The 25,349-nt window shown below is 43.0% G+C and overlaps 1 protein-coding gene across 1 annotated transcript; it reads right to left on the bottom strand.

Moving 5' to 3' along the window:
- Positions 1 to 11,564: 11,564 nt before the first annotated feature.
- Positions 11,565 to 25,245, bottom strand: KIFBP (kinesin family binding protein). Its single transcript, XM_075025345.1, has 7 exons — positions 24,867 to 25,245; positions 22,274 to 22,372; positions 17,869 to 17,948; positions 17,564 to 17,747; positions 16,324 to 16,408; positions 13,817 to 13,926; positions 11,565 to 13,094 (listed from the first exon to the last, which is right to left on the bottom strand). Exons 1-7 carry the CDS (start codon positions 25,215 to 25,217, stop codon positions 12,216 to 12,218), a joined length of 1,788 nt encoding a protein of 595 aa, XP_074881446.1. The 5' UTR covers positions 25,218 to 25,245; the 3' UTR covers positions 11,565 to 12,215.
- Between the last annotated feature and the right edge of the window lie 104 nt (positions 25,246 to 25,349).

Genomic DNA, 25,349 nt, shown 5'->3' with positions numbered 1-25,349 from the left:
ACCTCAAACCCAACCCATAACCTGCGTCACCGCTTCCTGATTGACGGGGGTGAGACATGTACAGAAAAGCCCAGTGCTCTGGCCTCCCGGCCTTCATCACTCCAAAAAAAAAAAAAAATCCCTACTGCCTTCATCTCCAGTTTTGCCCAAAGAGAAAAGCAAACCCGGGACCAACCAGCCCGACTGAAGGCGTGTGCTGCCGGCAGCTTGTGGTCCAGGCATGCATCCTGCCCAGCACCTGCCTGATGCTCAGAGGGCACCAGGGTGTTTGCTGTTTCCTCCAGAGAGAAAAAGCAGAGCTTCATGTCCCCTGACTTTCAGTCAACTGCATTTTTGCATTGACACTGGCAGTGATTTTCCCTGCCTCAAGCCCACATCAGTTCAGCAGGAGCGTTATGAGCCGGCTGCTTGCAGTCGGTGCAAGTTTCACCAACTGGGAAATAATCTTTTTCCACAAAAGCAAATTATCTCCGGAATCTCATGCCAGGTTTGGGGGGTTGTTTTTGAAAACAGGATCTTACATATTCACCGTAGAAGTGAAAAAATGTATTAATTCAGGGAAAATATTCTGGTAGAAATGTGTTGGCTCCTCTCTGAAAGGGCACAGTGGATTTGCTTGGCCAGATCATCGCTGTGTGGTATGAGCGCCCCAGGGAGCGTGGCAAAGGGTTTGGACAGCATGCGGCTCCGCAAGAAGCCTGTCTGGAAAGCCGTGGAAGCCCTTACATAGATCGATACACGGAAGCTGCCTTCCAGCGAGCTCATACCTTTTGCTTGCCTTTTAGCTGTGATTAAACCAGGCTTGAGTTCACTTAAGAATAAATTACAAACAACAAGGTTATCTAAGCCGTGGGGGTTTTTCTTAGTCATACCGTTAGCTGCTGGATTAACTGGGGCACTGACGCGTGGGCCTAACGTGCTGCCATCATCTTCGATGATGCTGCAGCTGATAGTTTAAGTTGTCTGTGGTAAATCTATTTTTACATGGTGGGAAGTCCACAGGGGCCCCCGGTGGGGATCTGGGCTGAGTGGTAACTTTCCCCAGGGCACGGCACTCCACCAAAACCCCACGAGTGGCAGAGGAGACCCCTCCAATAGCTCCCATCTCTGGCCTGGGATTTACCACCGGACTGAGGGATCGAGCTGCACGTTCAGCAGTGATGCAATTTATTATCAGCCTCTGCACATGGGGTTTTTTCTGGCACAGGAAAAATAAGAGACTCAAACCAAGCAGGCGTGGAAGGACTCGTGTGCAGTGGTTATTCCTACCAGCCTCATTTCTACTTTGTATTTTTAGCATCAACTCTTTTTTCTTTTCTTTTTTTTTTTTTTTAAAAGCAGTGCTCAGCATCAATAGGAAGCTGGGCGAACACGCGGGGGCAGGTGATCAGCCTCCACCCACTGCAGGCTGCAGAAACCTTTCCTGCAATAACACCTCTGATTTTCCGCTGGTCACGGGCACACACTGACCCCTTCCGCACAACTCCAGCGTTCGCAAACAACCCCCCATGTGGGAAAGCACCCCTCTGCTGGCTGTTTCTGCCCTTCCCACCAGCCTGAGGCTTTTTCCACCCCGGCACTGGAAGCCCCATGGGATGCAGCCGGAATGATGCACAGTGGTGGGAGGCTGGGGATCCTGCGGGAACACGGGGAGCTGCTGGGAGTCAGTGGGAGCTGCAAAACCCCCGTATCTGGAGGGGGATCTCGCAGAGCTGAGTTATCTGTCTCGTACCATCAGCCGATGGGGGAACTTGTAGCGCTGGCAGTTTTGCCACACGGTTTTGTTATTTTCTTCTGTGTCAGTGGCGTGCCTCAGGAAATGAGATTGCTTTACAATTGGTAACCGTGGGAAGACCGAAGAAAATTTTCCACTCTCCTGTCTCGCATACACCTGCACGATGGGGGCCAGAAGCCTGCGGGGAGCATCAGCCTGTGCCCATCTCCTCCTGCCCCACTGCGCTCTGCCGGAGCCCGCACCCCACTGCGCTTGGCAAGAAAAGAGCTTTTCATCTTCCTACAAACATGAAAGTGATACTGGAGACCTGGAGTTGAAGCAATCTGGGATGTACAAGTCTTAAGAGTAAAGCATGCCCTTTGTGGAGTGCCATGGGATGCCCGAGGAATGCTGTGCAATTATTTACCTCTCTGTAAACCACTCGGGACATAAAATGCAAATAATCAGCACAAATAAAAAAAATCTCATCTTGAGCCTGAGGCCACAAATTGCTGAAAGTTAACACACTTTGTCTGTTTTTAAACAGAGAACAGCACACAAGCTATACTATATTGGAACGCTAACCTTGAAACGTGCCATTGCATGACTATCAGAGTTTAAGAGAAATAGGGGGGGGTTTTAAGTCAAATATTTTAAATCCACAGAGGAAAGGACAGTCATCATACTTAGGTCAGCTACCTCAAATCTACCTCCCGTAAACTGCAAGAAAGATTCATAACTTAATACTCCTCTTGCATAGATCCTGTGTATGTAGACTGGAAGATTAAATACCCCAACAGAGCAAGCCTATAAAAAGAGGAAAATAAATGAGGAGCAGGTGTTTGAGAACGCAGCTCGCTCCTGGAGCGTTTCTTACAACTACTGCACTGAAGCTCTACCATTATTTTCAAATCACATGCAAAGCAGATTAAGAGCTTTGCAGTTTTCTAAGGCATTAATTTGGGGAGCAGGGGGCAGGCGGAAGGAGGGGGCTGCCTCAGCACTGTGCACCCGACCCCTTGACCAGACACCTGGGACTCTTCATTATGTGCCTGAAAAATCTGGGAGTAGCCCCTAAGCTATAATAAACACTTCAAAATCTAAAGTGATGAACTGCTCCTTCGTCGTAATTCTCAGGGCTGTTTTATCTCCCGGTTGGCTTTAGGAGTAACGAGTAATTTAGTAACATCACTAAATGGGGACCACACCGCAGGAGTGCCTGGTATGAGGACGTCCATCCTGCTGTCGAAGGCAGGGGATGTAGGGCAAAAAAAATTCCCAGTCGGCCCGTTTCAGTAACCCAGAGGGGCATCACGGGGATGTTTCAGCCAATTCTCTGGCGGACACCAACGCCTGCCCTGCTCTAGCCCACCTAAACGCTGCTGGAGCAGCTCAGTCTGGAGGAGCGGTCCAGAGGAACAGTCTGACGTAACCGTAACCGTGTCGGGCTGCGCTCTCTGCTGCTTTTTCCTCCCCAGGCAGCGCAGGTTTACTTTGCAGCCTGTGTTTCCGACAAGCAGCCAGCTGGATGGATGGGCTCCCGTGAGTCCACGCTTACCCACGGTCCCGGCGCTTATCGGCGAGGCACACAGGCAAAGCGATATCCATCCAGACGCGGGATCCCGATAAGGAAGTTTCTCATTCATAACTGCTCGGAAATCAGATAAACCCTAACTGCTGCGGGGTCACTCTGCTCTCAGGGGTCAGGTTTTCCCCTGTCCCAGCCAGCGGGAGCTCGGTCCTGGCTTCAGTGGGGATCCAGGCTGACTCCTGCACCCCTCGAACACTCCTCCCCAGCAGAGCAACAAAGCTGGCAGCCGGCTGGAGCAGCTGGAGGTCCCGAAGCGCTGGGCCCTGCCTGCGATGCTCAGCTCTTTATTTGCTCTGCTGGGAAAGTGGAAATACATATTTTGTACAGGTTGCTGCTCTGGGCAGCAGCCAGTACAGAAGAAGCTACATCTGTTACGAGCAGAGCTGGAAAAGGGGTTAAAGAGAGAATGATAGCAACAGAAACAAAATGGAGGTCAGACTGAGCAAAGGGGAGATTGTCTGAGTGGCAGCTGGGTTGAACACGAGGAGCATTTTTTTTGCCCATGTTGTCTTTTGGGAAGGCAGAACAGGTTTCTTCCCGGACACTGGCTGCTGAGGTGGGACGAGATCCGTCAGACCTGGACATCCAACGGGCCCTGAGCACATTGATCCATCTCAGAGAGTACCCACAAACTGCCCTGTTAAAGAGCCCAAAATCACCCTGACCCCCCTCAGCAGCAAGCTCCCCTCCAGGCAAGCAGCCCAGCTAGATTTAAGGATGCTTTCTGCCACAAGCTTATGTTCAACCAACCAACCCTTGGGGACTGAAGGCAAAAATGTATCCTGCCCCAAAATAGCAAAGAGCTGGCAACCCAGGGAGGAAGATTTTGGTTGACCTGGGGGGATTTCTAAGTCCAGCCCTGAGCAAAGATGAATTCTTAACCTGGGTTGTGTCTGAGCTCAGCGCCTGGCCCCATGCTCGCCCACGTACCCAGAGCATCATGGCACACACAGCAGGGCAGTACGTGGCATCCCTCGGCCTCTTGTGCCGCCACCTCTTGCCCAAAAGGGCAGTATCAGGACCTGGCCCCTGAAGATAAGATTCAGATCTTGCAAGAAATCATTAATACTCACGTCCATCACGTAGAAATCAAACATTTGCTGCCATCTAGATTGCACAGAAGAGCAACTCCTTGTTTTTTTCCCATGATGAAGGTCAACAAGCACAGGGAGAGATCTTTGCTGGAAAGCCGCAGCTGCGTCAAGATCGAACGCAGATGCCGACTGACGGGAAGCTGCCAATGGCTTTTCCCCATCAGTGATCTCCCCTCTGCCAGAAACATTAACTGAGCAAGAGGCTTGTCCTTCAGGAGGAAAAAAGTAGCTTTTCTTCATGCTAGGAAGCGCGATGCTTTCTGCTGAAGCCCAGCACAGAAGGTTTTGGCTGACAAATTCAGGACTACAGTTTAAGAGAAACAACTTATTAAGACACGACACAGCAACCAAGCTCTGGTTTCTGATTAGGGAGACAATTTCAGTAGCTGCCCTTCCCTCTTTAAAACCTCATCCCAGAGCAGCACCAACCCCACGGTGGAAGCGCCCAGCCCTCGCTGGGAGCAGGACCTGCACGGCTGAGCGAGGGGCAAGGGAGTCCCCTTCATGCAGCTGCTTGTTGGGAAAATGCCCCTAAAACCTCAAGGAAATAACTAGGGAGAGAAGGATGGTGGAACAAAGATGTTTTAAAAGCAAAGCCTGGTCCCCTGTTCCTCTGCTGCTTCTCTGGAAGTGTCTTTTCATTGCAAACCAGTTGGCACTGCCACATACGTGGCTGGTTCGAGGTTGGTTACCTGGGTATTAGACACAGCTGTTTTTCCATAAGATGGTTTCTCCAGCACAGGACAACCACACACAAGTGAGCTACTCACCAGTTTTCAGATGCTTTTTATCAACCCTGGGCTCTTCTCCTATAGATCCACCCCAAGCAGCTTACCTTGCCTCCACTCACTGTGCAAGTGCAAACTTATTTCTGAGCACAAGCACCACTGGTGCCACATAAAAACTTCATGCCGTGTGCGGGGAGAAAGGGCATCAGTAAATTTGGGAAGATGAAAAGGAATGGGAAGCACGGACACTCCTGTGGAGGTCTCCCCATGAACCAGATCCCCTTCCCCTATCCTGTGTATAAAGTAGAGCAGAGCTGGTGTTCATGCCCCAGTTAACCAACCCCTTACCTACAGTCGTATTTTTGTGATCTTCGCCGAGTTGTTCAGGAAAGCGGTGAGATTACATTTAGAGTAAAAAAGAACGGGTTTTTTGTATTTCCTATCATCCAAAGGAGCTGGGCATTTTTTAACTAGTTTTAAGTGTGTTTGTTTTAGTAGAAACATCCTTTTGTTTTGAAATGTAACACACAGAAGAGAAAAATGAGGAAAGGCATGAAAAGCAGGCCTGCCACGGGAGCCTCTCCCCGGCGGGACTGGCACATCCCAGCCCACCGAGCCCCTGCTCCGTGCTCTCGGGGTGGATGTTGCTGCGGCACAAAGCAGCACGTTCCAAACCACTCAGGCTCAGAAAGAGCCTGCGGTACTGACAAAGCTGCTCTGCCCCTGGCAGCGCAGGGGATTTCAAGATGAGAGCATCCCTTTAGAAAACACAATTTGCATTAATTAGGAAAAAAAACTTTTTTTGCCTTTTTCTACTTCAAAGAGACAGGCTCTACAATAGCTGTATTTTTTCATCTCTTTTAGTGCAGAAGAGGGTGCGGACAGGGGTCAGCCAGCAGGGAAAGCCAAAGCCTGGGGCAAGATTCATCTCATCTAACCTTTCCAGCAAAGAGTGCAGCAGGGACTGCAGCCAGGCCAAACAGGGAGGTAAGGCCCACAGGACCCTTGCACTTGCAATACCTTGTACCTTTACGGAGTAGAGCATGAAGTATGTCTTTTAACGAGCTCTATGTAACACCAGCAGCTCGATGCCACGAGAAAACATTAAGGCAAAGCACATGGAGAAGTCAAAAAGGATTTGAGAGTTATCTGCCAAAAGTTCCAGATGTGGACAGGCAGGATGGATAGCAGCATGTGACACTCGTCAGCCCGAGGTGTCCGCGCACAAATCATTGGTAAATATTTGGTGTTCAGAGCAAATTTTGCTGGCAGGAGATTACGTTGTTCTTTATTGTCCCCTCCTTGCCTGCAGCCTGCAGACCACCTGCTGGCAATCGGATCCAGCATCACCATTTCTGTCTCCTTGTCTGCACGAGACATCTTTTCTAGGGTGTCAACTACCTCTGTTATTTAAAAAGTCCTGGATTTCTGGCAGAGGAAGGCTCTCAGCCCACCTGATTGTATCCTCTTGTGGGCTGCTGTGAAACTTCTCTGGTGTTTGCTGAAAACCCCTGGCTATCCAGAGACGGGCTCCAGGAGAGCAGGAGGAATGTCATGGCCAACAGAGCAGTTTGAGACCCCACCTGGAACTGCTTGCTCTTGCTCCCCTCCAAGACAGTTAGCATACAGGAAATCATCATGTTAATTCCTTTTTCTTTTTTTCCCCACACATTTCACCCATGGATCTCAGAGTAGCTCTCTGACGCAAGCGCTTGTACTCCTCTTACGGCATTCAGTGACTAACACTAGCTCACTCCATCGTGTGCCCATCGCAATCGTTCACTCAATCACTCATCCAATTCCTCTTTGTTTCTGAAGAAAATTGCATTAAAAACCTTAAACAGTGAAATCCTTGCATCCTTGTCTGAGGCCAACTACTAAGTCTCTTTTACAGTGACAATGAGCATGTAAAAAAGACTTTAAGTATTTTGTGTGTACCAGATGTCAAAAACTCAAGCACTAAATATTTAAAACATTACTAAAACCACCTGAATTATTAAAGTCTTTGGTGTTAAGGCACCACGTTATCAGTCACTTCTCCCTAAACAAATGCTTGATACCACGGACATTTTCTGTTCTGAAGGGAAGTAACGTGCTTGCAAAATGCACTGTGTTTAGTATCCCAGAAGTCCAACAGTCTTTCCGGCACATTGTCCAGATCTTCAGCTGTAAAGACACAGTCGTACAATGGTTTTGGAAAAAAGGCAGCCAGGCAAATAGTCCTTGTCAGGAAACCGCTAACTGTTTGTACGCCTACCCGTGACAAGGAAGAGCTAGAAACCACCAGCCAAAGTGCAAAATTAAAAAGTACTAGCAGGCACTTTGGCAAGAGTTCCTGGGAAGTACATAAAAGCAGTTTTCAAACCAAATTTAAAATCTGCATTAGTCATTTGTGGCGAGCTCTAAAGTAGCCAAAGATGTTGCAACAGAAGAGGAAAGAAAGTTGACAAATGCTTCTCACCGCAACTTTACGCACTTGATTTTAACATAACAGTCTTCAGTTCTGTAACTTCATGACTACAGAAGGGTTGGCCTCGTGAGCTGCCAGTCTAGCTAAGTCCTTCTTCACAGGACTATTTCTGGGCATCTGATAATGAAAAGTTCCATGGAAATCACCTAGGTACCACGAACTATCTCAGTCTTTTAAAAGAAACACGCAAGTAAAGCTCATCTTCACGCTCTCAGTGCTGATCGAAAGGAAAACACCAAACAAAACAGAGATGTGTAAAGCCATGCGTTAACAAGATCAGTCTCGTTTCTCATTGTCTGATGTCAAGATTAATCAGGCTCCTGCAATATTTCCGGACGTGGAGCTGCAACAGCAATCACACCCAGCACGAGCGTTGCACTGATACATTGACAAATCTCCATTTTGCAGATAGAGAAGGGAACCATCTGCCTCGCCAGGACCACGCAAGCCCGTGCCAGCACAGGAAAAAAAACTCCCAAGAGAGGAGCTTTGGAGCAGGCGAACAGAGCGAACCAGCCCCAGGGACTTTTTGCTTTTGCCACACCGAGGCAGCAACCACCACTGGCTGCTCCCCTTGCAACACAGGGGAACCACTTTCCTGCTGCAGAGGGGAAGCGAGGGCTCGCTTCTGCCTGCTTCTCCTGGTATTTCAGCTGGCTTAAGTGCGGAGAATGGCAAAGGACACGGCTGTCACCTCCTGCCACTCTCCTCCAGTCCAGTCCCCTCAAGGGAAAAAAAGAAAGCCTCCTCTGATGGGCTTGTGGGGAGAGACAGAGAAGGCGGCACTGGTTTCTTTCTCTCCTGAAATATTTAGGCACAGCACAACCCTCCCAATCGACCTGTTTTACAAAGCGTACCATGTCTCTAGCTGGCATGAGAATTATGAGCATTTCAACTAAAACAAAACTGTGTTTTTAATCAAACCAAATTACTTCTCATGAGTATTATGCACTATCTGAAGTAGTACACTGAGGTTACAGCCTCCAAGTTCAGATCTCACACCCAATACTAATTCTGCAAAAACTTGGGCTTCTTGTAAACCTCGCTGCTTTATGCTGGGTAAGGAGAAAAAGCTAGTGGAACAACAGAAAGGAAGATTCAGTTGTAGATCTTTTTTTGCTATACAAAAAGAAATAGAAATGCAGGTTAAATGGAGTTCACAGGAACCTAATCTTTAATTAATCTTTGAAATAAATGCCTGACCTCACGCATACTTTACAGTTAAAACTCAACATTCCTGAAGGGAGCTTTGCTGCCTAATCCAACAAGCTCCCCGCCTCCTTTTTTTTTAACTAAATACACAATCTTACTTGAGTTCATTCTCTCAAACCATTGAACAATCAGGAATTATTCAAAAAGCTTCCTTAAAAAGACATGCCTTAAAAGAACCACAATGCAGTGTGTTGTGCTGAGCATCTGGCACAATATAGTCTCCAACAATAAAGCACACTTAGCTGGCGGTAGTCTTAAACATTTACTATAGGAGATGAAGAATTGGCATCATTGGTTTCTGTAATTCTGTATGCATTTGTATGAAAAGTATTTACATTGTACTGCACAGTTTTCAGGAAGAGCTGTAAAGCTGAAGTGTTCTGGGATATCGTCAGAGGACAGAGGTCTCCACAACAGTGCCAGCCACACAGCTGTGTTGAAAAAGCTCTGATCCCTCATATTTCCAGGACTTCTTAACTATGGACCTGCTCCTACCTGTCTGCTGAGCTCTCACAAGGATTTTGGTAAATTCAGGGTGTTCCTCTGCACACAGCCGCTGGTTAAAAGGGACACAGCACCCTGGACTTGACTTGGCTTTGCCTACCGTGCAGGTAACTTCCAACACTCGCTTAGACCAGTATTTGAAGGGTATGACCAGAAAAAGAAAAAAATTATTTTCTATTGTCCTGGTTTGGGCTGGGATACAGTTAATTTTCTTTCTAATAGCTGGTACAGTGTTATGTCTTGGATTCAGAGTGAGAATAACATTGATAACACACTGATGTCTTCAGTTGTTGCTAAGTAGTGTTTATACCAAGTCAAGGATTTTTCAGCTTCTCATGCCCAGCCAGCAAGAAGGCTGGAGGGGCACAGAAGTTGGGAGGGGACACAGCCAGGGCAGCTGACCCAAACTGGCCAAAGGGGTATTCCATAGCATGTGACATCATGCCCAGTATATAAACTGGGGGGAGTTGGCCTGGGGGGATCACTGCTCAGGAGCTAACTGGGCATTGGTCAGCGAGTGGTGAGCAATTGCATTGTGCATCACTTGTTTTGTATAATCCAATTCTTTTTTTATTATTATTATTGTCATTTTATTATCATTATTATTGTAATTATTAGTTTCTTCCTTTCTGTCCTATTAAACTGTTCTTATCTCAACCCAAAAGTTTTACTTTTACTTTTTTTTTTCTTTCCCGATTCTCTCCCCCATCCCACTGGGTGCAGGGGGAATGAATGAGCACCTGTGTGGTGCTTAGTTGCTGGCTGGAGTTAAACCACAACATCTATGCTGGGATAACCCACAATCTATCCTTCCCCAAATTACAAGTAAACTAAGTTTGATGAGCCAATTTTTGCTGTAAAAAATTTGCTCAAAGGCCCTGAAGGGTGGAATATTGAAGTACAGAAAAAAAAAAAAAAAAAAAGAACAACCACCCTAAACATGCATCACCACCTTCTGCTTGAAAATGAAGCTAAAAGTTAGTAGAAAAAAATTTTAGCTTTCAAATTATGAGTTCGTGGTAAAAGTGCACACTAGCTTTAATTGAAATCATAGACAAAAATAACACGCAATACAGCCCGCTGAGAACTGCTTCACTGAGAAACTATGGGCCGCCCTACCTTCAGGCCATGGGAAAAACTGAATTAAAGATCTGAGAGCAGAAAAGAAACTCCTAAAGGCTGACTAGCCAATTATTTAGTAAAACAGAGACACCACACACATGCACATGCACACACTCTCTCCCTTATTCTATTTGCATGCAGGTAGCTGGTCTAGTTTTGCGTTTTGCTGCCTCTAGTTTCCAGGACCCATTTGCTGGCCTATTTGTTTGTGGTTAGAAGTCTTCTGCAGAGAATTCTGCAAGCTAGAGATTTTTACCACACATTTAAGATGTACACACTTTCTTGCTTGCACATGCTTTCCCCTCACACCCTCCAAGCTAACGTCATTTTTCCCCCCCCTCACTTTCTTGCATTTTCCGGAACAATCCGGTTGTTTTGACTATTCTCCTCCAATGCCCTCTATTGCTGTAAACATCTTCCCACGAACTTGACAGTGATAAGACTGCTGGTGCACAGAATGGCACACTACTGCACACCCCATCGCCTTGTCACTTCACCTTCCCCATATCCCCTGGCATCTCTGACCGTAATCTCTTAATGTACAGTGGGACAACGTGCCCAGCCTACATTTTATCTAAGACAGGTACTGGTTCATAATCCTTCTATGGACGCCAGAAATACAAAGACAACCTCTGTGTACGTTTTGGGTCAGAAATACAGCCTGGTCTTCCATAACGAGTAAATAGGTAGCTAAATTAGAACAAAAGTGACAAGTTGTGTAAGACCAGGAACATTGCCAGATCAACAGGTCCTTAATGACAATCAGGACAGCTTTAATAGAGAAGTCAGCAATCGATGGCACACAGGCAGATTTTGAATAGTGCCTCAGCAGCGCTGGGATCTGCAGCGACTTCAGAGAGGTCCCTACTTGCAGCTGCTACTAAGACAGCACCTGGGCTCCCTGACCAGCACAAGGTAAGAAGCCATCGATGGCATCCCAGGCCTTTAAGCTGTATGCGGCAACTGTCTGGAGCACTAGAGCACAGCACCTCTAACCTGTGAATTCTCTACAGTATATTAAGAGCAGGCTATCTCCTCCCACCACAAGCAAGAAAGTTTGCTGCTTTCTTGCTCTTGGTTCTGGCACCTCAATTGCTCACCTGTTTTTACTGAAGATACTCACAGGGAAACACTTTCACAACTATTTATTTTGGCCAAAGTTGTAAAGTATATCATATCTTAGTAAGAAACAAGGCAACAGAATTCTAAGGACTCTGAAAAACATTTAGCCAAGGTAGTCCATTTATTGAGCTATCAACTAAGTTTTGATTAACACGGAAAAAAAGAAAACACTAAGCAACATAGAAAATAAATACTGAAAATAACAAAAAGTTCCCTTCATACGGATAAAGTTTTCTGAGGACAAACTTTAGAAGAGATAAAATGTATTCTAGTTGGAAGAACGTGCCTCGGGTTTCTTAGAAAAATTTTCCTAGAGAAACAGATTCTCTTTAACAATTTTCATACAGCACTACATTTAGAAACTGAACCATATGCTGGAGGAAAAAAAACATAAGGGAGAAAAGGTTTATATTTACATACAGGACAAACAAAGCATTAGCTGGACATTCACTTTACATTTAAATTTTATACCATTAGTGTGGGTGAGCTACTGAATGGGTGAGCTCTGAGTTTTTCACAAAGTTACACTACTGCAGGCTCTAGGTGGACTGCCAAACTGTGGACACCTTAGTCCTACCGATCAGTACGAAAGCTGTCCGACAGCACTGGTTTTGACAGATATCATTTTAATAGTGCACATTTCCTTCAAGGCAAGTATTTATATAAATGGACAGAGTTTTGCTCTTAGCCTCTCCATTCTTGTTGGAAGAAGACCCACCATCTCCTTACTGAGTTCTAGTTCAGTTTCAACAGCACGGACAGCATCTGGGTACTTCTCACAATAGTCTACCAGAAATGTGTAATATTCCAATGATGTCTGCATATTTTCCAGTTGCTTTTTGCTATCCGAAGTAATAAGCTTACCATATAGTCGTGCAATATGAAATTTAGCCACCATTGCAGGGCGAAGAACATCTTCCTCGAGTTCTTCAGGAAACACCTTATCTGGATTCCTCAAAGAATCTAAGAAGAGTTCATAATATTTGATTGCTAACTGAGCCAGAGAATTAATTTTTTTAATTGTGTGGGAGTCCAGCTCCTCTAACCTGTTACCAATAGCTACCTTTAAATCCATCATCTCATAATAGGTGTCGGCTAGTTCAAACTGAAGCTGCCTACTAATCAACAGATAGTACTGTGGATTCAAGTCTGCATATATAGGCTCCAGCATGTCTATTCTACGCTTGTGCATTTTGCAGCGCCTCTCATAGTCTTCTTCAAAGAAAGCAAGTACCTTAAACAAAGCACTGTGATCCTGAACAATTTCAATATGGTCAGTAACATAACCATCAACCTGAAAGAACTCTTTTGCTTCCTGAACATAGTTCTGACCAACTAGGAAGATTTCTCTGGCTTCTTGAAAATCTAAAGGATATACACTGCTCACTTTCTCTTCCATGGCTAAGACAGAGTCACATATATCACTTGTCCCAAAAAGGACAGCTTTTTTCCTGCCCTTCTCTTTTTCATCCTCTTCTTTTTTCCTTTGGGCTTTAAGTTCCAATTGCCTGTCTGGATCCAGCTCTCCTATGTTATCCTGAAATGACAAAGCACACTAATTAAAAATGCATGTGGCTTACAAAGAGAGACTTACACTGAATCATTTTATTTATGAGTTACCTTTGAAATACAAACTAGTTAGCAACAAGACAGAAGAGAAGATACGTTGGCATATTAGACCTTACATTCACAAAAAGTCACGTAAATTACAGTCTCGATTCTGTAAAAATATAACACTAAGACAATTTAGTCTCCCTACCCTGTGTGACAATATAGCCTAAACAACAAATGTAAAGCCCAAAGGCCCTGCTTCTGCAAAGCATTTCAGCAAATGTCAAGTTTTAAACATTCGAATGAATGCTTGCATGAATCAAATGCTTGAATGAATGAGAATACCAGCACACAAAACTGTTGCATATTAAGGAGGTGTTCTTACTAGCAGTTAAATAAGAAATAATCTGCCAAATCAAGCTGCAAGAAAATGCAGCAGAGAGGAGGGAAATTTCTGAAGTTGCTGTACGAGCAGTGCACCGATCTCACACTACAGAGCTGATCTCCTATCCGTGCTTATTTCTAAGTGCTGCATTAAAGTCAAAGCATACTATGAAACACTTGCTACATTGCAAGCATCTACTGTAGTATTCATTGGGCAATTGTTTATCACTTGCTACCAACTATGAATTGATTCCTGCTACAAACATCAAAACAGACTTTGTTTGGTTTTAAACATTGACAGCTACAGAACAGGTTTTCAGTTACCTCAAGTAATTTCCGAGCGCTTTGCAGGAGATTCAGGCAATACTTAATCCAGCATCTTGCAATTTCAGCTTTCCTCTGTCGAAGGTCCTGTTGGTCTTGCTCCGTTTCATCTATTGAATGGACATAAACACATACAAGCTTTAAAGGAACTCAAGCACTCCAGCAAGAACTTCAAATGTTACATGCAAAGAATACATTACTTGTATTTAATTAATTTTTCCTCATTGTTAGACAGAAACATGTTCTCCATGTTAGTCTATATAGTAATTCTGTAAAGTGTCATTCTGGTAGAAATCCATATAGATTAACATGGATTTGTCATGCATGACTTCTTCAGAAAAATAGATCATAATGCAGGTTTAAAAAGACCTTTGATCTTGAAGGTGTTTTACTAGAAAATGTTTTTGTGACTCTTTGTAAGAAGAGAAAGAAATCGGGGTAATTCATTTTCTGAGATCCAGCCGCCTGCCCAGTAACTGTTTCTGAGGACGATTAGGGCATTTGTATTGCAATGGACCCCAGACTTGCTACCAAAAAAGGGAACAGAAGTAGGGGAAACTGCCATTGGTTTATCTGCCTGGTACTAACATAAGATTTATTGGCTCTACAACTTCTGTATTTTTCTCCCCACAGTCTCCCCACCGCCATAAGTAGCAGCACTGCTGATGTCTCAGGATAACATTTGCAGAAGCCAAATGGATTTCAAAGAGAACTCATTTCCCAGTCTCTAGGCAGAAGGCACTGAGTTAGCTGAACAGTGAGGGGATGCTAGGATTCCTGTTCACCAAATAAAAAGCCAACTTCACACTCAGATCCACTGTGTTCATTATCTTTCATTAGAGCCAATCCAGTTGTTCTTATTAAGGAAATAAGAATTGTTGCTAAGAAAAGGCACCTTTATTAAATTTCTCTGTTTACATTCCGATTAACATGATAAAATGAATGTGCTTGAGAGTAGCCGATGCTGACTGTGTATTAGTCTTTCTGTAAGTTAGAACTTTCTGCATCATGTTCTTCAAGTCCAGCTCTCTGTACCGTGAAAAGGAAGGGAAAATAGGATAAATGTTTACTCCATTGAAACAAACACAAGTATCACTACTCCTATTTGGTGTAAGAGAAAGTCAAGCTAGAAGTAAGTTGACATAACCAAAAGTCACACAAGAAATATATAAAGTACAATTAAAAATAGGACTCTCATCTGCCACTTCCAGTCTTGCGCCTGAATTTGAAACCATAACTGACTCTATTTTCTACACACATACCAAAAACATAACCTCCTTTTTTGGCTTAAGTAGCATATTAATGAACTCTGACAACTGTGCTGTCAAGTAGCTATGGAAGCCCATAAACACCAACTCAGACATACTGAATCTTTCATAACATATTGTTTTCAAACAGCCTAACAGATTAGCATAACCTGACTCTGACAGCCCTTTTTCCCTGAAACTAAAAAGCTTTTGGACATCATCCTCAAAGTACTTAAATAGTAAGAAAGGCAACTGCATAAGGTTCTGTATTTTTGAGCTAAGAGAAATACTAAAAGCAATTAAATTAATGTACTGTCACTGAACTCCAATTGACTAAAGCTCAGTTGTGTCTATTCAGGTTGTATTTTAACCTCAAGCAACAGCATCAGTAGATTAAAGAGCCTGTGTTATAAACAGCTCGAACCATTAAAAGTTAACCAATATATTCACTGTTCAAAGTCAGAGTTATAAACTCACACAGGGGCTACCCTGAGTACTTGCTCACTCTCCACGAGTTAAAGCTCTATTTATTTGAAGCTTTCAGTTGCCCAAGACACAGAATGTAAAAGGCTGTGCTGTAGATAAGCAAAGACTAAGCCTAAAACAGAGGACTTACGTTGAGTACTGACACTACCATGTAACCACAGGTCCTTAAAACTGTGGTTATTTCACTAAAAGTTTCTTTTATTGATCTTCACACTGAACCACAAAGTTGTTCCTTTGCATCAACACCCAAAAAAACAACAAGGAGGGGAGCTACAACTACAAAAAAAGCTGTTAATGAGGCTGCGGCATCCAGCAACAAAAGATAATACAAGTACCTTCTGGATTTGGGGTTTTTAAGACTAAGACTTTTAAAACTGTTCCCAGGAAGCATCTGGTTTGGTTCATTGAATCATTGCCCTCTGATGACCAAGCAGCAAAGGTAAGCTGCATTTTAAGGACATGTACAAAGACAAATGGATGAATAGAACCATTGCCACTACTGAAATGGATATTGTTTTAAATTTCACTTTTATTCTGGTACACTTTCTGAAACACCAGCAACAGACACTTGAGTTTTTCTCACCAGGTTTCCTCATAGGCAATCTTAAGCTGTAGTAGCAGCAGCTCTTCAGAAACATTCCAATTTATTGTTAATTAACAAGATTTTGGAAAACTAACACTGGCATAAGCTTTGTACATATTGCTAGACTTCACTTTTAACATTACTTATGCTTAATTCACAATATTTTATTCAAAACTTTTATATGAACTTACTGTCTTCAGCAGATGGCACCTGTCCAGCTTGGCTAAAGATGACACTGGCTGCTGCTAAACAGTGTCGGGACTCCATAAAGCATTCCTGAGAGAAACAGAACGGCAGCGTTTATCACTGGTATAAGCAGCCCAAGCACTGCTCTCAGCTTGACTAAACCCCTCGCCTCAGATAGTAAAGATACACAAACACAAGAGAAATGATAGAACTGAGAGGCCCTGGAGCATATTCCCCTGGAGACTGGAAGAAAAGACACAATTTTTCCACATCTACTATTGAACACAGTATCTTCTAACCATTTTCTCTCTACCACAGCCACAATAGCAAGCCTTGCTTTTAATATTAGATACATACATTGTGAACATTGTCACTGTTCTGATCTATGCTACCATCGCTTCCTTGCGGTAAAGGAAGTGATGTTTTGTGGTAGAGATTGCATCACGGGGTGTTAGTCGGAATGAGCTGGACATACAAGTCAACATTATGAGGCAGATTCAGATTCCTTTACTCATATTTGGCAGTGCATTGTTTAATGATTAGTGCTATCATCAATGCATCAAAAAGACATGGAAATTACAAGTTACTATTGAAATTAGCATTAACTGGCTTAGGTGTGGTAGAAGTCTTTTAAGCATCAGAAAAGAATATCTGAATAGTCTGGAATATAGAAGTTCCTAAATAAAGCTGAAGCATCGCCTAACGCAGTAAATTATTTAGAGTCAACACAGGCGTGTGGAAGCAAACAGCTACCATCTTACATATTGACTTTAATGTTCACATAGGCTCAAACAAGTCCTAAGCACATGCTAAGGTACAAAGGACAATAATTTATAGGAAACATGCAATGTGCAATACCTTGGCCCTCAGATGTTTTCGTTTTTAAACTCTTTATTGTAAGATAACATTATAAGAAATAATTTACAATTAAGTGATTATAACCTTAAAATTTTACTTACAAAAATCATGTCACATCAATGCTAATAATTCATTAACTATAGAGCTTTTCTTACATCTACACCCCTGCTCATTTTTCCCATTGCCATCACAACACTACAGGAAAGCCACTATGTCCTCTTCAGAAAAAACTAACAGATGTTTCATGTCAGAAGACAACTCACGGTTTTGTAGGAGCACATTTTTAATTCGACGTGGAGCCCTGTTCAAAAAGCTGTTTAAACAATTATCTTCCCTGGTAGTTATGTTTATGATATAATTACAGCAGAAAAACATTAGGTATATTACCTTAGTGAGATAGTACTGTGACAAAGTAGCAGCATTGAGTGCCCATTCTACTGGGTAATAGCCACAATACTCAAGCTGTCGTTTAAGAGTAGTATGGCAATACTGAGCAGCCTTCTCAATCATCTCCAGGTGTTGGTAGACTTGTGCCAGATAATACAGAGTATGTGTATAGGCTTTTTCAAATCTGGAAAAAACAACAGCCTCTTTAGATCTCCTCTTCTTTTTTTTTTTTTCCCTTCCCTAAGTACACCCTCATAAATTTATAAAAAAGTAATAATAATCTAGGTATGCTGCTACACACCCACCTTTTGGATCTTTCTTGGTCTGTGAGTTTTTCTTCTTCTGCCATGAAATGTTCACTGGGATCCAAGGGAGGATTTCCATCCTGCAAGAGTACATGAAATACTCAGTAAAAGACAGTTCTCTTACTTTGTAACCTAGTGCTCCCTCTTCTGGCTGCAGATGATTTACCATTTTCAATCCCAAATCCAAGAAAATTTCACATAACACACCTACACCTATCTCAGTGTCACATCTCTGGAGCAATTCCACAAAACTTAGGAGATTTAGAGGACAAAAGCCACAATTCCACCTGGAATTAAAAGGTTTTCAGCTTGTAAAAGACTTCTGCTTACATACTTTAAAGTTATGCATGCTGCCTGCACCAGAAATACTCAACCTGGATTCTACAGAACTACAATTGGGTGTCTTTATTTTGTACAATAACATAACGGTTTTTAAAGCATCAATTTAATACTAAGCATGCCTTCAAGTGTGAAATACTCATTTGCCCAGCTGCACTAATCAGTAACAAGAAAACATCCTACAGGAAGTACTGCAAAGAACATTACGTGCAGAGAGTGCTCAGCAGACCTGCTGTAAACACCACTTTGAAAGGACTCCCTTTATTCACAAGCTGGTAAGACTATTTACTCAAATATATCAATAAGACAATAAGACAACAGGCAATGTCTTTAGAGGATGAAGGCACTAAACCATGGTATAAGGCAATGACCTACATGCAAGTCGTTAGATGTGAACTACTTCATTTAGGAATGCTTTTTTGTTTTTTAAACCACGAGTTCTGTCAGAATCCTTATACAGACAACTATACATCTTTCCGCATTGCTCTGCTCAACCTTGCCTTAAAACAACCATCAATAAAGAGTCAGCATAATTGGCAAGCCCAACAGATTAACATTGTTTATGGCAAAGTTTCATTAGTCTGTGCTTATCTAATTTCCTTTGTAGTTGTGAATAACTTCAGATGCCGATTCTAAAACACTTCAAATGAAGGTGTCTTTCTAAAGGTGGCTTTTTTCCATCACACAGTGCATCCTAAGGGATGTTCAACATGTCTGCTAGCAACAGAGCCCAGTTTAGTATGCAACTTTCCTAGCCCTTTCTTAACCCTATTTATTTCTTAGCCCAGGAGAAAATAAGGCAACAAATAAAAAGCAGTCCAGAGAAACACTTTTCATAAGATAATACAGACTCAGGCAGGAACAGGAGCAAGGTAGAGGATGCTGTCACTTTATAGGGAAGAAAACATATTCTTACGTTTGTACTTCTCATTAAAAAATCCTGAATGGATTTGTTTGTTTGCTTAATCAAAATGTTTTATCCATCCTCAAAGATGAACAAATGGGTCTGAAACAGACAGTGATGAATAAATAAAAGTGTGTTTAGCCTACCAGAGAGGCGTAGATTTTTTTATATGACCTTTTAATCTTTAGGGTTTTCTGTTTATAACTCATTGGTTTTTAAGATGTGAATTTATAACCCTCCATCTTGTTTTCTCTAGATACAAAGGTTTACAACCTTACAAAGGTTCCCAAACCTTACAGCAAGTTTGGAGTATATTCTGGCAAGACTAGAGCTATTCCTGCAAAGAAAGCAATTGAAATGACGCAGTAAGCAAGACCTTTGCCTCCTTCCTGTATCTACAGATTTACCCTCTGATGTCAAGCCTTACACCTTTAATGATCCTTAGGAAGAGCTCTGCAGCTCTCCCTTCCAGGTGGACTTCATTAGCCCAAGGTCCTGCCCATAAAGTTTAGCACCTTCAGATTTTCACTGCAATGCATTAAACAGTCAAACAGCTTTCCTAATAGCAAAATGTTGTTAAAATAGCTAATTATTTTTTGGAAAAAAAGAATTAAAATATATGTAAACTCAAAGCATTCAGGAGCAGAATGTAAAAGGATCTTTTGTCTCTACCAAAATAATTTTATTCTTGCAATTGCCTTGGTTTTGCTGGAGTTGCTTTAGGGGGAAAAAACCCAACCCCACCCAATTTGTAAGTTAACTAGACTCAGTTAGTAAAAAACTAAATCCACCAGTTCAGGAGAACACCTCAATCATAGAATCATAGAATCATTAGGTTGGAAAAGACCTTTAAGATCACCAAGTCCAACCATCAACCCAACACCACCATGCCCACTAAACCATGTCCTGAATGGACAGTCATCATTAACAGTTTAGCAAAGATTCCCGGACAGGAAGACTTCCTGATAGCCTAAAAATGTGGAATATTAAGAAAAGTATATTCACATTTTTATAATTTGTGAATGATGAATGTTGACATGATTGTATAAATCCTAAAGATCAAACACCACTGCAAGGAACTCAAGTCCTCTCTATAAACCAGTAAGCAGTTAGACAAGCTCCACCATGCCTGTTTTTTTGGAGTTTTTTGTTAATTCTTTGCAGATTATGTCAGAGTTCAGCATTTTCAGAGAAACATGATGAAAGGCAATAAAGTTACTACAAAAATCAGTCTTTCGTTGTAGTTCCTTCTAAAAAAAAAAAGTCTTTAAGCATAGCTACGTGTCATGGTTTAACCCCAGCCAGCAACTAAGCACCACACAGGTGCTCACTCGCTTCCTCCCACCCAGTGGCATCAGAGAGAGAATTGGGGGAGGGGGGAAAGTAAAACTCATGGGTTGAGATAAGAACAGTTTAATAGGACAGAAAGGAAGAAACTAATAACAATAATAAAATGACAACAATAATAATAAATAATTAGAATATACAAAACAAGCGATGCACAATGCAATTACTCACCACTTGCCGACCAATGCCCAGTTAGCTCCTGAGCAGTGATCCCCCAGGCTAACTCCCCCCAGCTTATATGCTAGGCATGATGTCACATGCTATGGAATACCCCTTTGGCCAGTTTGGGTCAGCTGCCCTGGCCGTGTCCCCTCCCAACTTCTTGTGCCCCTCCAGCCTTCTTGCTGGCTGGGCATGAGAAGCTGAAAAATCCTTGACTTGGTATAAACACTACTTAGCAACAACTGAAGACATCAGTGTGTTATCAACATACTGAATCCAAGACATAACACTATACCAGCTACTAGAAAGAAAATTAACTCTATCCCAGCAGAAACCAGGACACTATGTTTGATTATATAATGCCCTGAAATATAAGTGGCAAATAAAAAAAAACACTGGGGCAAAAAAATGTGACAAGTGATCTGACATGGGCTTATTGACAGTCATGTATGTATATGCTAGTCAGGCAGCAAAGCCCCAGGAAGAATACTCACTAGCCACTACTAACAAAAGTTAACCGTTTCAGAAAAGTCCACAGTGAAAATGCGAAGTATTTGGCAGCATTGTTTAATCCACTGAAATACATGGTATTACCAGTTCAATTTCATTATCACTGGAGCAAGTGCCAAAATCTTTTAGAGGCAATGTGGAAGCTAACAATATCATGGCTGTGCATAAATATCAAAGTTGAACATCAGGAATTAATTAGAGAGGGGGTCTGTGAAGAGAGGTAGTATCTCTAGACCGACCAACTGATCCAGAGGGCCGAAAACAAACAGACAAGCTTTTCAGCACAAGCGGGTTTTTTTCTGGATCCATTACCTCCCTATCACTGTAAACCAGCTACAAAGGTGGGAATATGGCAGTAACCAACCAATAAAGACTAACACATTCTAAAATTTCCGTGAAAATTATCTGTGCTATAAAATAAGTTCATATAAAACCTGAACTGTAATTTTATGAAACTAAGTTCTGTCCAACCTTTATAGCTGTCCTGAGACACAGATACTGCTCCTTTAAGGCCACAAATGTTTTTAGCTCACTCACCAACTGTCCCTGAGGCAAGTCGGTGTAGTGTAGGGACAGCTTGCAAAGAGCTTAAAAATAGCACAAGGGAGTCTTTGTCAATACACAGCAGAATCCACAACTCAGAAGGATGTTTAATATGCATGAGAGGTTTAGCTGTTTATAAGATTGTCCTCATGGATATGGAACTAAACTACTTGCCTCCACACAATACTGTGCACAGTCAGAGCAAACCATGCAAATGTTTCAGTTTTGTTTCCTTTTCCCACTGAAAGCAATGGATTGACATTTTACAGCATTTCCAAGATAAGATTAAGAATAGTATTAATTAAAAGCCAAATTCTACCTGACTTCAACTTTGGATTATCAATTAAAAGAGTTTTCAAAAAGGACCATTATTTTCAAGCAAAATTATTTTCCTGAAGAAGTGCATTTTGAAATTAGCAAGTGATCCTCTACTTTGCTTCTTCCTATGCTAGAAGTACAAATCAAATCACTTTTCAAAAATATCACAGCAGCCAGTATAAAGTGCAGAAACTCAAGTTCCAGCATATTTTTTTTCAGATTACTAGAACTGTAAATGGCACGTGAAAGTAAGACCTGACACAATATCAAGGAACACAGTACCTCTTTCATGTATTGATTATACAAGGCTTCCGCAGATTCCAAATAAGTTTGTGCAGTTTTAATTTCATCCCTTTCAGACCACAGGATACCTAGATTGTTCTAAAGGTAAAAGGAAAAACAAATTAGTTACTTTCCCATTATGTTCCATTTACGTTATACATTTTCTCCAAACAATTTATCAGTCCTCATCCTTATATATGCGTGTTCTAAAACAATGGATTTCAAAAAGCAAAAGTTATGCCTACCCATTTTATCGCAAGTTGCTCAAAAGGGAGGCTTCTCACACAGCAGCAAATACACACAAAAGTCACCTCAAAAACTGTAACTTTCTGTGTTTACTCTGCTAAATAAGGACTGGTGTGTTCAAATAACAAGCTTTTTCCACACAGTATGCTCTGCATCTGATTCATGCAGCTTTTATACTGTATACAAATACCATAAAAAGAGCCAATGAATTAGAAATTTGTCATCATGACTCTGTAGAAAAATGTAACAGGAAAAAGATACACTAGGAATGAATGCTTGTATATTCTCAACAATGAAAAGAGATTAAAAGAACCGTTAAGATGTAAAAGCTACAGATTACTACCTTCAAATCTAAACTGCAGCAATATACGTAGTAACGTTACTGCATCTGTGAATCCACCTTTTACAAACAATACCTCTAATTTTATTAATAAAATGAAGACATTAATAACAATCTATGTCTGATGTGCTAATTTAATTCCTAGGCAGTGTTGTTACAAAATCCAACAGGACCTTCAAAAGAGTTAGAACGTGTAGCTGTGTGCCAGCCCTGTGTCACTTTCAATTCAATTTATTTTATTTTTATAAGAAAGCACCACATAGCATGATGTTTATGAACAGAAATACTTTGCCCACGGCCGAGCAGTGGAATGGACCAAATTTAATTAGACAGAAACAGTGATACACATCCTTATGCAGAAGCTCAGGAATTAGAAGTAGGGCTAAAGAAACAGGCCCAGCAGGAAAAAAGAATGCTCCTTCTTTCAGAATAGAAGTCAGTGCCATGACAACATATTTGATACGTCCTAGAATGTGGAGAAGTATGGCTACTGTTGTCAACTACTGCTTTTATATCAGAAATGTTTTTAATTAAATACTCAAGTCTTCTACAGCCCTCGGAACAGAAAGCTGAGGGCATGCTCATTTACCATCACTGCTCTCAGCTGCATGCCAGACAACAGTTGACCTGTTTACTGTTGGACCACAGCACTTCACATGCATAACACAGAAACTTTATCCTGCTGTTTCCTAAAGGCCCCAAATCAGGAAATTCCATGCAAACGTTTGTCCAACTGCACTGATTTTGACTGAGATAGAGTTAATTCTCTATTTAAAAAAAAAAGAGAGAAGTACTGCTTTCCAACACGCCAATTCAAAAGCACAGTGGAATCCCTGGCCCTCAACCATGAAAGCAATAACTCCCTGGGAACATACACTGGGAAGATGTTATCTTATTTTGATTGGCTGCTCAAGTAATCTCCAATCTTATAATGAGTAATAGATTTGTAGCGGTGTACCCAAACCGTCACACTGAAAGACAACGAGCAGATGTAACCTCATGAATTCCAGACAACTCGGTTAATTTAACCAACGCAAGACAAGTCACTGTTTAACTAGCACCTTTCCACATGAACACACAATTCCTTGACAGTTTTGCAATGTTTGACAAGGAAGTACTACCAAACCTTTTCTAATTAGAGCAGCCGTTTTGATAGAGATGCCTAAATAACTGCTCTATTTAATTTAAAGCCTAGAGGTAGGTGTCTTAACTACACCCCAGCTGCCACGATGGAGTGGCTGAGCAAAGGCCCTTTTGTGAATCTTCATATGGTAGGAATTAATTTTGTTAACAGTATCACTTTCTTCATTATAAAGAGCTGAATAGTACTACTTCTAGCTCTACAAAACGGTATTTACTCATCTGGAATAAAATGTAATAGATTAAGAGATAACAGGCAAGGCTGAAAAGTAAACAACAAAGTGACAGCTTTTGAGAACAATTTACCTTTTTCAGGATACAGCATAAATAAAAGCATCTCCCAACTTTACTGTGGCAACAAATGACAGTTAAGGAATCACAAATACGTTCTGGACGTACCGAGGTCTTCTACTAATTTATCCTTGCCCAGTTCTTACAAGTTCTGTCTCGGTCTATCCTGGAGAGTACAATGCTTTGTCAACACCCAGTTTCTATTAAGAGAACACACCACTAGATGCTCTGCATGCCGAGGCATCAGCAGCAAGCTTGAGAGAACAGCATTCCTCCACAGCCGCCACCTGTGTATTATTTCTTCAAGCAAGAAATAAACGCCAGGGCTGCCGGTGTTTTATTATTATTATTACACAAACCATACCCATCACGAGTCTGAAGCGCCACGAACCTCCCTCGCTCTGCCACCCGTTGCAGTGACCTCGCAGCACAGCTCACAGACACAGCACGCACCCCCACCACCCCCCCAGGACTCCTCAGACCCTCCGGCCGGCCGCTGCCGGGGCGGCCCACACCTCACGGCCCCTCACCACAGACACCCCCCCCCCGCCTTGGGCCTTCACAGCCCCAGCCCACCTGGGCCTGTATGTAGAGGGAGACGCAGTCTGGGGAGAGGCGGTGGGGTTCCAGGAGCTGCGTGCAGCGCTGCAGGTGCTCCTCGCCGGCCGACAGCTCCTCGGTGTCGGTGTGGTTGACGCCCAGCTCGTACTCCAGCACGGCCCGCCGCACGGCCAACAGTCGCGGCTCGCCGCCCTCCTCGGCGGCGCTCAGCAGCTGCTTGACCTCCTGAAGCAGCGCCCGGGCGCTGTACTTGGAGCGATAGGGCTCGGTCTCCGGGTCCTTGCGCGACTCCACGGACGAGAGCGTCCGGGCGGTGCGGAACTTCTCGCACACCACGGCCCAGCCGCCCCCCGCCGCCGCCGCCATCTTCCCTCCGCCAGCCGCCCAGCGTCACGCGCGCAACCGCCTGACGCGCCGCCGGCCAATCACCGCCGCGCTGCGGGGCCGGCCCCGCCCCCTCCTCCCGCCCCGCCGTCATGGCGACCGCAGTAGCGCCCC

The sequence above is a fragment of the Buteo buteo genome, chromosome 4 (genome assembly GCF_964188355.1).
Source record: "Buteo buteo chromosome 4, bButBut1.hap1.1, whole genome shotgun sequence".
Taxonomy (NCBI): Eukaryota; Metazoa; Chordata; class Aves; order Accipitriformes; family Accipitridae; genus Buteo; species Buteo buteo.
Note: the sequence above shows the minus strand (reverse complement) of the source record. Positions and strands in the feature narration are given on the sequence as shown.